This window comes from Buteo buteo, chromosome 23, assembly GCF_964188355.1.
Source record: "Buteo buteo chromosome 23, bButBut1.hap1.1, whole genome shotgun sequence".
In the NCBI taxonomy this organism is placed as follows: Eukaryota; Metazoa; Chordata; class Aves; order Accipitriformes; family Accipitridae; genus Buteo; species Buteo buteo.
In genome coordinates, this window is record NC_134193.1 from 118,523 (window position 1) to 133,379 (window position 14,857).

A 14,857-nucleotide genomic window follows, 5' to 3' on the forward strand; every position below is an offset into this window, starting at 1 on the left:
TATTTTCTACCTCATTTTTGGAGTCATCACATTTTATCCATTACACTACAATACATGTCCAGTCGCTAAAAATCTCATTTGTTTCAAATTTCTTTGTACAGAAAAGCGAAAAAGGATAACAAAAATGAAAATTATGAGCTTGAAAAAAATTAAACGCTAACATTGCTGTTAGGATTCAGCTGGTTCTTATTAATCAGGGTTTGGACAAGAATCAGGCTTTATATTCCCTCCTGAATAGCTGGAATAAGATCACTAGTTGGAAAAGTTTACTGGCCCTTAAAGATACTGTATTTTTCTGCCTTAACTACTTTTGGCTGTAAGATGGGATAGTAACATTGTAGTCTGATTGCCGTCATAATTTCTTTTCCCAGATTAATTCCAGTTTGATTTTAGTAGTTTCATAAAGTCTGAAATTCCCATTCTTTCATTTCTAGTCATTTTGTATTGGAAACCTCAGGTCCAAATACAGCAAGCTAGACACTTGGCAGAACCAGCTCAAGATCCATTTGGGAAAGGTGTAGAGGGAGAGAAGGACAGGCTGTGTACCCTCATGCATTTCTTTTGGACTCGCTGTTTTAAGCAGCAACTAGGGAACAACTCCACTTCTTGTGTTTGGACAGGAACTGTGAGTCAGCAGCAATCTTTCACGCTCACTGGTAGTTGGGTAGGCTGGAGTCATCTGTTTCCATAGACCTCAAAGGCATCCAACTTTATATAGGTGGGATGGATTAATCCCATTTTTGCTGCAGTAGTTTTCCTGTCAGTGCCTGAGATCCTTTAGTCACTCCTTTGTGTCAGTGAATTAGGATTTATGAACCCCTGGAGTCCTATTATATATATATATTTTTTTTTATATATATATACACAGTTTGAAGTCTATATTGAAAGTTCCAAAGTAATCATCACATGTCAATCATTAATTTTAGGATTTGCTTTATAGATGATATACAATTCTAGTATGGTCAGATAACCTATTTGTAGCTGGCATTCTTACTCCTAGCTCACTTAATTTTACCAGCTTTATGCCATTGAAGCCATCAACTTCAGGAGAATCAGATTCACATGCTCCTTCTAAGGGTGTTTTCTGTCATTTATTTTCAGAGAGATTTCTCACTGGTTTTATTAAGTGACCATTAATTCATTTTTTCCTTCACTGTATTCAGAGATTTTTATCCTGACAATTTCTGTATCTTTTATTTAATGACTGTCAGTTTGTCTTTGATATCTTAAATCGGATAAAATTTTCTCTTCTGTCAGGGTGGCTCTGTGCATGCTTAACACTGTACTAACAGCCAATCAGTCACAGTAAGAACTGTATCCCACTGCAAGTTTTTACTGGTATGGCCATCATGACCTGAAGATCATGTATTGTTTTCCAAAGGAAGCCCCATTTTAGATGACTGCTGATGACTCTAAATTCCTATGGGTGTATTCTACATGTGAGAGCATCATGATGCCAAACATTACATGCTTAAAAACAGAAGTCTCAATTATGCTTTACAACTCAGTAGTTACAAAGTGAGCCTTTTAAAGTTGAGCTCTGCCTGTCCTGTGTCACAAGTCTCCATCACCTACTGCAAGAAACCACCACCTGTTGCTGCAGGCTGCATCTCTCCCATAAGGTAGCTTCACTTGGCACCCTGTGCTCTGAGGCAATGGAGTGTCAATGAAGGTGAGGGGCAATAGACTTGTCTTCCTCTTTTTGGGCTTCTTTGCAGAGGCACTAGCAATTGAAATATTTATGTACTGGTTCAGAAGGATAGAAGTGATAAAATTAGGCTCTTGCAAATAAGCCCATTCCCATTACTTATGCCCCATTACACATAAAATAAACCCTAAGAAGCATTTTTCAAAGCCTTATTGGTTTCTGATTTGGTGAATCCCCACCCTGCAGGTCAAGACTCATAGTGCTATTTTCCCTTAAGGACCAAAAATGGACAGATACATCATGGGCTATCAAGCATTCTTGTTATTACCCTTGCGTAAACTAAACTTGAGTCAGAAATCTAGAGGTAGTTATTTGTTGCACATCCTGTGATGACGATGATCATGGTGACATGATGCATGCTAATTGCTGCAGGGTAGCATTTTTCTCAGTCTGCTGCTCTCCCTAGAAATACTCAAAGGAACATTTCAGTACTGGAGGCATTTGGAACAAAAGGAAGTGTATGAGACACAGGTAGCTTCCAACTGGCTCTTCAACACACATAAAGCTATTATTTACAGAATGAGTCACTGTAGATATAACAGAGGAATGAAATTTTGAGTCCATTAGAAATTCCCATTTTCTTGCTCATCAGCTAAGATCAAGGGAAAGCTGAAATGCAGTGCCTCTGACACAGCTCTTAGTCATAATGGCTTAAGGATTCCCTTCAAGGCCTCTCAGGTCTCAGAAGTTTTTTCTCTGAATTGCTACTGTTAGATTTTAATTCATATACCTGTTCAAGTGTTTCAGTGAGGAAGATGTGCCAGTAGACACCTTCTCTTTAACAGCAACTTCAGCAGCAACTGCCTCCCTCCCTCCTTTCTCTCTTATCACCAGAAGCAGCGAGATAAAACTAATACACTATTTGTTGCTTATTTTGGTGACCTCCGTGATCCCATCTGCTGCACAGAAAGCCAAGCACATCATTCATCATTGCAAATAATACCAGAAAACAAGCGGCAGTTTACTGGCTGCAAACCATCTGCTACCAGTAGCCCTAGCACAGCACACATGCTCCATATTGTGTCATTGGGAAGAACTGCACAAAATTCACTGTTGGGTCAAACCCTATATAGTGTGAACTACTTCTTTTGTCATTATTGAATAAAGCAAACACTTCTCATCTCTGAAATGGAGAAGTCTAATCAAATACTTTGGGGACTCTATTGGCTCATACAGTATTTTAAAAACTATTATTTCCTGCTATTATGATGTTGGTTTTCTTCTATTTCCTGTAATCTAAATTACAAAATTGGTAAATCAGATGTGTATTCTCACAAGCCTAATCCCTTATTTTTCCACACCTTCAGGATGAACTGCATGAGACTTGAGAGTAACTAGGTTATTTGCACTAGGGAGCTCACTTCTGAAATGCGCATCATTTCATAAATTCAAGATATATCAGTGTTTCCGTAATCACAAAGACAAAAAAATTCAAACATCCTTTCTGTTTATTTGTTGCACATCCCTAAAGTATGCCAACAACTTTAAGAATGACAGAAAACAACATCCTAAATTGTATCATGCATTAGATTACAACATTCTATGCCTATGTTTATTGCCAGTGTTTATTTTTATTTAGAAAATAATTTACTTGCTGTATTTGAGCCAAACTGAGCATTAAACTATCTTTTCTCTTACTAGCGTAGGAGCTACTTTAATGGAATCTGGTGAATGTGCAATTAGAAGGCTGCACTGTCTTCTCTATTAAAATAAGGCACTAAAAAATATTCTGTATTACAGACCTACTTGCTTCATTTTTACTAACATTTACAGATAGTAATACCACATTGATAGCCCAATTCTAGTGCTTCACTTTACCTTGTCAGGCATTACTGGAAGCAGCAGGATACCCAAGAACCTCAAGACCTACAAGACAGGCAGGTCTTACGTATTATCACTGGTTTCTGTGCTCTAACAGCCTAATCAGTACTCTGTGTGCAATAAATAGTAAGTATCTACAATAAAACTGAAACATAATTAAAGCTTTATTGGTACATTATGGACTACAGACAACAAAAAGGCTTGCCAAAGCATTTTGTAAAATTTTGTTCCTTGAATTAAAGCAGCAGCACACTTCATGCAAGTTGAGGATGCTCCCACCTGTTTAGTACTATGACAGTAATTACATGAGGTGTCAGAGGTGTCCTGTTATAAAATCAAGGCCTGGTCTTAGTTTTCACTTCATGCTGGTAGAACTGTAACACAGCAGTATGGTTTTAATTACTGATCGCTCCACCAGGTTTTTATTTATTTTCCCGGTCTTCCAAGTCTCACGTGGTGAGATTTCACAAAGCAATACAATCTCATATTTACAGAACTGTATAATGCTAAGACAAAAACCTCAAAGGAAAAAAAAAATATGGCACTCTTCAAGGAAAGCAAGAATACGTTCCAACCAGACATGACAGAATACACACTTTTAACACACAGAGTGTACATTAATCTCTGACAAACCAATAATGAGGAACTTTATGCTGCCCACCCTATCCCCACTCACATTTAGCAAAAGCACATGGCAATAGACACTCAGATCACACTGTCAGCAAAAGCTAATTGTAAAATTAATTGGGCTGAAAACTGAAAAGTTTTCAGTGCTGAATGCACATCCTCAGCCTTTAGAGTTCACTGTAGAAAACTCTTCTGTGTTTCTGAGTGGAAAGCAAATCATCATTCTGTAAAAAAACACATTTTTTTTAACCTATAAAGTTTGGTGGCTGGATCTAAATCATGTGCAACTTAAAAATAAAAAGTCAAAGTTTCACTTGCTTAAGTGAGATGTGATTGAAAATGATCACTCCCATTTGTCTCAAGAGAATGTGTATTAAATTCTGCCATAGTGCAGTCTGATTATTAATGACAGAATCCCTTTTTTTAACTTAAGAGTGTTTGGGGGACTCAGCCAATATACCAACACTAAGAAGGGATAAATCATCTGTGTAGAACTCTAAGAGACATTGTAAGGTAGGGATTTGCCCTAAAGGAGGACTGTGATTTGACAGTTGGAGTCCACTGCATTAGTACAATTTGTAAACTAAACCTTAGAGGTTATCATTACTAAAGTGCTGGCTGATTGTCAGCTGGCCTAGCAGGGAAGCTTTACATACACTTGTGGCTAAAACTTCTATTGTTCTTGGTCATGACAAAAAAATTTTGCTTCACCTCACAATGATTGTTCTAGAGGTATCACGCTGTATAAAAGAACAGCATTATTGTTGATCCTGCAAAAAAACCTAGATGACCAGTTTCTGAGTACTGTTTCTAGTTGAAACAAGGCAGTACAGTGAGACTACAATTTCTGCTGGAAACTGACTTACTAGAATTCATGTTCCTTTAAGACTTAAATATATCTTAACTGCACTACATTGGCAGCAAAGAAGAAAGCAGCTGTTTCTCTTCGTTCTACAGGTATGAGAAAAAACAAAACTGTTCTTAATCTCAAGGATGATTCTTCTCAGAGTGATCCAAATGCTCTGGGACTGATGGATACTGGGAAGTTCTTATAAGCCCCAGAGCAAATTTCCGTACTGGAAAGCTGTCCACTGTTCATGATCAAATGTAACCAGAAATAAGAAACATCAGAAGACCATGAACTATCTGAAATGTAATTATATGTTTTTCAAGTAAATTTCAAGTAGCAGGTTTTCATCTGTCTCCCCTGGCCTTTCCTGCTGAGTCAATGAAAGAGCAAAATCAATCCACTTTAAACACAAATGTAAAAATACCCCTGCAATGTAGCAAAACATGGTGTTGATGTTTTGCCAGTTACCATCAAGTATATATAATATTATTCTGTGAAAAAAGCTGATTTTAGAAGAACACATAACTGGAAGGGACCCTCCTGAGTTGGTTAAGACCAGTCACTTCTGTTTAAAATACACCCCCCAGAAAAGCTATTTAGAACATTAGGCTTGTGACAGATGTGCAAAAGAAGTATTTCTGATTTGTCCTGACAGAGCTGAATACCTGAGACAGGAGTTTATGTTGGTTAAACAACACCACTACTGGTCTGCTGGAGTTGTGCTAAATCAATTTTCCATTTTCTCTCCTTCAGAAAGTTTAAAATAAAACATTAACATTCTTGAAGTGAGAAGCTGCACTGTTCAGTGTCCTGGGGAAGAAGAGTGGGTGATGTCCTGGAGTCCAATCTTCCATGCTGTATTTCCAGTTATACAAGTGGTAGTCATGAAATGGAACTACTTCAACATAGTACACCTCTCCCCACTGTAATGATACTTTATCAATGCTTCCAGATTTAAAAGAGCTATATTTCTGTATTCTAGCAAAAACAGAGGTGCCAACATTCAACAGCAGTTTTCACTGAGAAGCGTCAAATCTAGAAATTGCTCTTAGAATTCCAAAACTTTCACATATATCTTTACATGCTTTATAACCCAGTTGCTAACTGTCCAAGTACTGCAGTCTGAATTGAAATTGAGCTGCACTGGAATCACGAGTTACAAGTTTGGGAGTTTTACATGGAACAGAGATCTATACAGAGATTTGGCAACAATTTTAAGCACTGCTGTTCTTACTGGAAGCAATTCATTTAGTAAATTTACTAAATTTTCAGTTCTAAATAAGTTTCCAGGCAACACAACCTTTTCATCCATTCTTCCTCAGATTCTGTAGGATAACTGTTTAAAAAAATGGGAATTCCCTATATATACTTGGTTTGTTTGGCACTTGTTTCACTTGCAGGTGCCTGCAAGCAAAGAGTTTTCCAAGACACAGAACCACTTGCTTTTACATGTGATCCATTTCTCTGGTCTTACATTAAGCCCCTTGTAACATTGCTTTTAGACTTCAACTTTTACTAGTGACATCTTTATTGTGTGATTGCCAAATAAGCAAAGAAAGAGGGAGACTGATCATGTATATTTCTACTATTACCTTTTTCAGACAGCCCTTAGATCAGTTCGTAAATACTGTATTTGTTTTACTTAAACCCCTATGAAGCATTCATGTGCAAATAGCACTTTTTTGTAGTTATAATATGCCACTACTTCTACTATATGTGCTGAGACAAAGAAATAAGAATGAAGTGGTGGTTTTTTTACCCCTCCAGGTCTGTAATCCTGAGTGCATGTAAATTCTGGAAAAATACTTACTTCAGTAGGATATTTTATTAATCTCTGAGAATGGTAGGTAGAGAGGAATAGTATATGGATGTTGTCTTCTGCATCATTTGAACAACACTGCATCATTTACCAGATTCCACCACAAGCCGGAATCCGGGAAGAAGACAGTAAAAGAACTTTTAAAAAAGCCCTGCTGAAAATAAACTCTTTTGTGGTTAAAAACCAGCCAGTTGGAACTGAAGCAGTGTTTTCTCAGGGTGGCAGAACAGTCGGAAAAGTTGTTGGATTATTTTTGGCAGTGGCCAGCATATTATAGCTCTATCGTTACTGTTACTAAACTGTCAAGAGCAGACTAAAAGGTTTATTACTTTACTAGTACATTCTTGCAAAAATGTAGCATACTGCCTGGTAGCATGAAGCTTTGGATTTTAGAACTTTGTTTGACCTGACACATTCATATCACTGTAACTAGCTTAACCCCTAAATACTTCAACCACACAGGTACAGTAGAACATAATCTACAGACAGCAGCAAATCCACAGAGTGGCCAAATCATTGCAGAAGTGTTGCACAACGTGATACAATGCGCATGTAACAGATTGACTCCTGTGCCCTGCACTGTTTGAAAATGGTCTTGGAAGATTTCAGTTAGATTTTTAAAAATTAAGTAGTTTGTATTTGGATCTTGGTAAGAGCCAAACCCAGTGGCTACAGTTACTGGCAGCCAGCTCTCCTGTGGACAGAAATTGTGCAGGTGTAAAATGAAACCAGTTCATGCTTTGATGTTAGCAACGTGTTCTCCTTAGCAAATGCACTTGAATCTCCACACTGAACCCAGCAGGATCTTTAGCAGTACAGGAGGACCTTATACAATCCTTATTTACCTTATTAAGTAGAACAGATAAGCTATCTAAATACTTAATATTAATAAAATACTATTTCTATCACTTTCAATGGCACTTATGAATTACAATCAGAAATGTACTCCGATGAGAAGGTGTCAGTATGCTGAATTTAACTGTTGAGGAAAATAATGATTCTCCTTTGACTTGGGGTCCATATGACCATTGACAGTGTAGTAATTAAGACTGAAGTTATTTCTGCCTTTACATTAGCCAGAGGACAAGCATTTAATATGTGCCTTCGTATGCCTGCAGGTTTTGTATCGTCAGTTCTCAAGTATCAGCCACGATCAGATAATTCTCTGCCAACAAATGGCAATCTGTGATTCTCCTTCTGATTATCTACTGAACTGACCAAGAGATTTTCCTGCTGTTGTAACTGTTGCTTTCAGCCCATTGCTTTCCTCTTCTTCACTAGGCTTCAGCAGCTACTCTTATTTTCTGGCCAATTTCTCCTAAATCTGGGAACAGGTCTACAGTTTATGTTGCCTCACTGAAAAGAATACCCCAGCCAAATAGCTCTTTTGGACCCACTTTGAATCACATACCAAAAAAACCCCAAAGTTTAAGGTCTTTGTCCTGTGAAAGGTCTTCAGATTCTCTCCTACACCAGGAAGACTCAAGTATGTCACTGGCCCTCACCTGATTCCTGCCTTAATGCTAGTGAAAAAAGGAAGCCTGCCTAGAACAGAAAGAGGGTGACTCATTGTCTTTTCACCTCACCAATGCTAGTTCGCCAAAGGTCTTGATAAAGAGATTCCATCAGGTAAGGACACACTTGGTTCACCCCCCAAAATGTCATCCCAAGCTTGTCTCCAAGTTTCATTTCGTACAGCATACTGATTTTCTGGGTTTTTTTCCTCTAAAATTGCAGACATCCAGCACTGAGGCTGACCAATTTGCTAGCTTTTAGCACACAGCGTCTTTTTGCTCTGGCAGTGTTAAGAGCCTTAGATTTTTTTTTCTTTTTTAATTTTTCCATGCCTGAATGAAAGATCTCAGGCATCATCTCTTCACTAAACAAACCCACAGCAACTTCTCAAGTGGAACTCACACTCCAAACAATCAAGCAGAGTCCAGTTGCTATCACTGGACAACCCGTGAGATGTTATCACTCCAATCTGCTGTGCTGCACACGTTTTTTACTCTACTCACTTTCACTAAATGTGACACTACTACAAAACAGCCCAGCCAACTTTGCAACTGCCTTTCTTCACACTTAGCTCACTGATGGGGGGATGGGAGAGGCTAGAACTATCCTGTAGGTAGCTGGTATTTCATGTGGAATATTACAATCACTGACAATGTTACCGTTTTTCTTGATAAAAACTCAGTGAAGAAACAAAAGTTACTTTCCACTGGCTGTTCAGAATGTATAGTAGTATGCATGCTGCTGGCAACCCTTCTTCAGGGTCTCTAAAGAACTTCCAGCATTTGGGGCATCCTAAGAAGAGAAAGCATGGGACATGAACTGTGTCACTAAGATGGGTGCATGGCAGATTTGTGGATAGGGCATAGATAGGTTCATGTCCTGCAGGTACTACAAACGTCTCTGGTTTTAAGTGTTTGAGTATTGACAATAAGAGTGCACCATTTTGAAGTACTGTGACAGAAAAAGGACACAGGGCTGGTGATAGTGCTGTTCAGAACAGTCTGGACAACCAAGCAGAGTAGCCGCTCAGTTTTACATCGGCTGCATTTGCTGGCACACAACTTGCGGTGCCTTTACTTGTTACTGGACTTGCTTCCCAGATGAAGATGATGAGGGGTCTGAGCCCTCATTTGCCTATCGCTACTGTGCAAACTGAGCTCAGATAGTGACATCAGCAGGTATTGCTTTACTATGCTGCATCACTCTTGTTTCTGGTGAGCCTGGAAGATGCCCAAGGGATCGGGAGCAGTGGATTGTTAACCATGGTTTGGTAAAGGTGCTGAATAAAGGTAGTTCTGTCTTAAAAATGTGCTGCTCTTCAAAGTCAAGAACGGCACTTTAGACAACCTCTACACAGTAGCAGTGAAAAAGGCACAGTTCAGAGAGCCAAGCAAGTGAATTTGTGCCCGTATGCCTGCTACCAAGTGGGAAATGGTACTGAAAACACTTATTTCCTGGCTATTTACTGAAACAAATACTTCTACTTCTAGTGGAACGCAGAATAAGCAACTCCCAGACTCAGCTACGCAGTCAAACTGGCCCGATGGCATGCTGCAGCCAATCCCAGCTCAGCGTCTGGATGAAATAAAGACCTTGCTGGGGGAGCAGTTTTTTGTGCAGTATACTCAGAGGTAAGCACAACACACACGCTCTTCTCAGAACAGACTGAAATTGTCTATTACCACTATCACACAGTAGCCTGAACAGCTATACCAGAAGAAGTGTTTAAATGACACTTGACCAACATACAAGTGGGAAAGACAGCTGTCATCCTGAACTTAAGAAATCATTGGTCTGTCTTCTAAAGAATAACAAGGGCAGTGTGCATTTAATACTCTTATTTCTGGAAAAGCTTAGCTCTTTATTAAACAAGTTGCTTCACCAATAGCCACTAGCTAGATATTGTCTGGCTAAAATGGGAGCTTCCACTTATTCTGTCTTCTTTTATTCTGTCTCCAGACATCAAATCTTTTGTAGGGAGTGTTTACTCATAATGAGAGTCGGTGCACTTAGAAGTGACAGTTCTTATTAAACATCCTCTGTTTTAGTACAGTTTCTGTATTTTTGGCACTGAAATGCCTGTGATAACCTTTGTGGCCAATGTTACAGATACCCATGTACTACCTACCAGCACCAGTACTGGCAGCTGTGCATCTCCCTGGAAGTTCAGATGGCTGCATTTGACATGCACTGTGAACACTTCTAGAAAGCACCATGAAAGGGTCTAGTAACTAAGTATGTGCAAAAGTTTAAAAATACCCCCCCCAAAAGCCTGTGAAATACCTGTATGTCTCAGCAAAAAAGTCTACAATCCTCACAGTCTAAGGCATACCTATTCTTTAAATGTTAACTTTTTTTGCTTGTGTTGCCATCAAGTCTAGTCCACTTTTTTAATCTGTCAGTTTCTATTCTCCACTAATCTAATAATTGATTAAAAAATTCAAATTTGAATCTTGGGGAAAACTACCAGTTATCCCAAACACATTTTTCTGTGTTTGGGCCACGCTCCCCACAGAATGCTTTACCACAAGGAGAGGAAATACAAGGCAAGTTTAAAAAAAAAAAAAAAAGCCAGTGAGATCTTTCTGATTTTGTGTTAATGGCCTTAAAGCAATAATCTTAGCATATGCAACATAAGAAACTCGGAGAAGGGAGATAAATATAGCTGCATTTTAGAGCAGTGAATCTTGTGTAGCACAAAACCAGAAACAGCTCTTTGCTGACATTGCAACGTCTCTTTCCTATAGAAGGAAATAATAAAAAAAGGGTTTATGTATAAACACAATAGGTTGAGGCTGCTATTGGCATGTCTAAATTGTGCCTGGATTTTGTTCTGCAAACCTTTTCCATTAACATTTCTGTCGGGAAAGCTAACTCTTTAGAGATGTAATGAACCATCTGATTTTAATTTGGTTGTAGAACAAGGGGTTACTCTCCGAATCATGCAGAGCCAAGCTATTGAGCTACACCCAGCTCTATTTCCTTATACAGATGATGATGACTGCTCAAGCACGAGCAGCATGTGGGAAGGCAGCAACCCTCAGCCTTGTTTTAAGCAAATTAAAGTAGCTTTGGAACAGTAAGGATTTTCTCCAAGAGAGAGATTTGACTCCTCATCATCATTTTGTCCCCAGTTCTTCCGGCCCAACTGTTGCACAGACAACTGCTAATGTGGCTTTTGGCCTTTCTCCTCTTTTCTTCCCTTGGTGCAGGACTATAGCATCTTCACCCTCTTCAGTCACTACCTTCACTCGGCATCTCCTGCTGATTTCTTAAATGCTTCCCCAGCCCTGCACAAACACTGCTGTTATTTCATTTCAGCTCTTGTCTGAGATAAAGGCTATCCACACAAGATCCTATGGGACATCTTAGGGTTCTGCATTTGCTACAAGATTGTGATCTAGAAAAGCTAAAGCTCTGGTTGAGTGCTTTAGTGCTGCTTGGGATTCTAGTCTGAGAAAGATGAACAGAACGAGAGGGAGGGGGAACTTCAACAGTAATTGACCCACACCCAGAATAAAACATTAAGACCTGCTGGGAAATCGCAGTGGAACTGCAGAGCCTGATTCCTCTTTTACAAAACCCTGTTTGTCCAGTCTATGTGCGGCTGCCTGCCTGCTGGCCGGACACAGTGTAATTCAGGGCCAGCTGAGACATGTCAGGCAAAACAAGGCAAAGAGACAGGGGAGGAGCCTCGCTTGGTAGTTTTTTTTCTGTTTATACCCTGTCTCTGCTTATTAAGTCTTCACAGAGGAAATACAACGTCTGCCCTTAACTGCGATTTCAGATCATTTTTTAATGTCTCTTAGTCCTAGGATGCCTGCTGCTGATTTGTTAACCCAACATGTGGCTGAATTAGTAAACACATGGTAATTACCTAACAAGGTATTACTGCTGCTGGTCTTCTAGCATAAAATTGTTCTTAGCGAAGTTTGAGACATTTGTCTTATGCTTTTCCACACCCAAACAGATGTTTGTATTCTCCAGATCGAAGGAAGACTAGCGCTGACACTGGATCTGCTATGCAGTGACAATTGTGGAGCTTCTTGCTCACAGCACTGAAAAAAGGAAGGTGTTTCCCTGTACATAATGCCCAGTACTACGGCCACAATAGTTTCAGCTATGCCATACCTAAGATGCCAACCCAGAAGTAGCCTGTCACCCATGGTGCTCCTATGTAATATCCATATTTGTCCTAATAGGCAGCTTGAACATGGAAAAATCCCATCTGCCCTTGAGACATGTGATGCCTGAGCTCTTCTGGGAAGGAGCCTGGGCTTTATCTGCCCAAAATCAGGAATGTGGTGCATCCCGAAAGGGCATATGGGATAGATGGAGGCTGCTGGAGGCTGCTGAGCCAGCCAGAGTGGTGGGTCCTGTCCACAAGGCAGGTAAGTGTGGCTGTTGAGCGTGTGATAATGGCACAACTCACTGGGGCTTCCCCCCTTCCACAAGTACCAGCTTGGTGGTCCCCACCCTAGCCCCAAGGACACCTCTGCAGACAAATTAACTGAACGGACAGCTATTTTAGCCAAGGGACTGCTTCTACTCTCACTACTCTGCAGGGTATTTGCAGCCAAGAGACCAGCCCTGGCCAAAAAGGTTGCTGCAAAAATCAGTACAGATTTTACTCCTGGGAACATGCTGTCACCATATGGTCTCCACATTAATAACACCAAACAAGTGCTTCATAAATAGTGTTCTAATAACAAATACCAGAGGAATTAATAACAATCTAGCTATTATTTTCTAATGTTCTCGCTTTATTAAGAACATCTATGCTGTCTGAATGAGCTCTTCCGGAAGAACAACATCTGGCACCCACATGAATACCTGATGAAATCTGTATGATCCTGGGTATCTTATAAATTTATTGACAGCAACGGCATCCATTTGTGCCAGCATGGCTTACAGTAACATTACATTTTTCTTTCGTTCTAGGTGCATAGCGTAATGCCCATGCTGTACTACACTCTGATTATAGCTTTTTTGATCGGCACACAGGCAGCTCCAAAGTCAGAGGACAATGGTCCACTGGAGTATCCTGCAGAACACTCCCTGCTCAATACCCACCAGAGTGACAGACACCACACTCCCAAGGCAGCTCCACCAACAACCCATGGCCACTCTACTTGGGCAATAGGTAGAAGAGAAGCTATAAATATCACCATGGACCCAAAATTTTTTAAGAGGCGGCGTTTCCGGTCTCCTCGGGTGCTGTTCAGCACAGAGCCCCCCCCAGTGTCTGGGCAAGGACAGAATATAGGATTTCTCAGCAATGCAGATTCTCTCAACAGGACTGCCAGGACCAAGAGGACCACGCATCCTGTATTACACCGGGGAGAATTCTCAGTGTGTGACAGCGTCAGCATGTGGGTTGGAGACAAAACCACAGCCACTGACATCAAAGGCAAAGAGGTGACAGTGTTGGGAGAGGTCAACATTAACAACAACATTTTCAAGCAGTACTTTTTTGAGACCAAGTGCAGGGACCCTAAGCCAGTCTCCAGTGGGTGCCGAGGGATTGATGCAAAGCACTGGAACTCTTACTGTACCACAACACACACCTTTGTCAAAGCGCTGACAATGGAGGGCAAGCAAGCAGCCTGGCGATTTATTCGAATTGACACAGCCTGTGTGTGTGTGCTCAGCAGGAAGTCTGGGAGACCCTGAGATGGATGTAAACCCCATGACAACATCTTCCTACCCCCCTACCTCAGTCTGTAAATTATTTTAAGTTATAAAGGACTGCATGGTATATTTATAGTTTATACAGTACAGAAAGAACCTCATTATTTATTAAACTCTTTTGGAAACCTTTTGTGTTTTGCTATTTATTTCCTGGCAGAACTCTTCAAAAGATGTTCACCTTAGTCTCATTCAGCCCTACAACTCTGAAATATTCACAGGGCCACCAAACAATCTTTGCTCGCCATTCTACAGAAAGAAAACATTTTTCACACAGTTTTCACACATATTCCTCTCTTCCACAACAAAAGAATTTTCCTCACAAAACCTGCCAGTTCACGGTGAAAATCTTTTAGGTTTATTTTAAATTGAAATGTTTTGTCCAACTACCAAGAGACTGAAAAAGACCTTTCAAAACTTGTTTCCAGTTTTACTAGCTATCCATAAAGATATTAGTCTTATATAATTAATCATCATAGTGAATTCCTGGTAGATATACTAGTTCTTCATGTTGCTAGATAAATTTCTAAGTAAGACCTTTAGTGCATTTTTTAAAATAGCCAAATCATTTTCACTGCAAAAATAATCCATTCTGAATTATTTTGGAACATTTGTCTGCACAAGAGTAGAATCTAGATGTACGTATTTTTGCATTAAAATGGTATTTTACAGCTCATCACTTATGAGCTATATTAGAGTCATGGGGTTGCAAATGTCAACATACATATGTAAATTTTAAAAAGTCCATATGGCTTATAATTAAAATTTGAAAATTCTCTCAAGCTAGTATTTTGGCAATGGGGACTTGACACAGGAGCAAGTCTTTTCA

At 39.8% G+C, this 14,857-nt stretch overlaps 1 protein-coding gene across 3 annotated transcripts in view; it reads left to right on the top strand.

Moving 5' to 3' along the window:
* NGF (nerve growth factor) overlaps positions 1-14,166 on the top strand; it is a 34,859-nt gene extending 20,693 nt beyond the window's left edge. Inside the window, exons 2-3 of one of the 3 annotated variants that reach the window (XR_012654165.1) lie at positions 9,831-9,971; positions 13,345-13,477. Coding sequence is in view for 2 of the 3 variants with exons in the window: in XM_075055809.1 (XP_074911910.1) it covers positions 13,294-14,013 (720 nt within the window). In the remaining variant the exon portion in view is untranslated. Of the gene's footprint in view, positions 1-9,830; positions 9,972-13,281 lie in introns of all 3 variants that reach the window. The other 2 variants (XM_075055809.1, XM_075055810.1) reach the window with 2 other exon arrangements.
* The last annotated feature ends 691 nt before the right edge of the window (positions 14,167-14,857 follow it).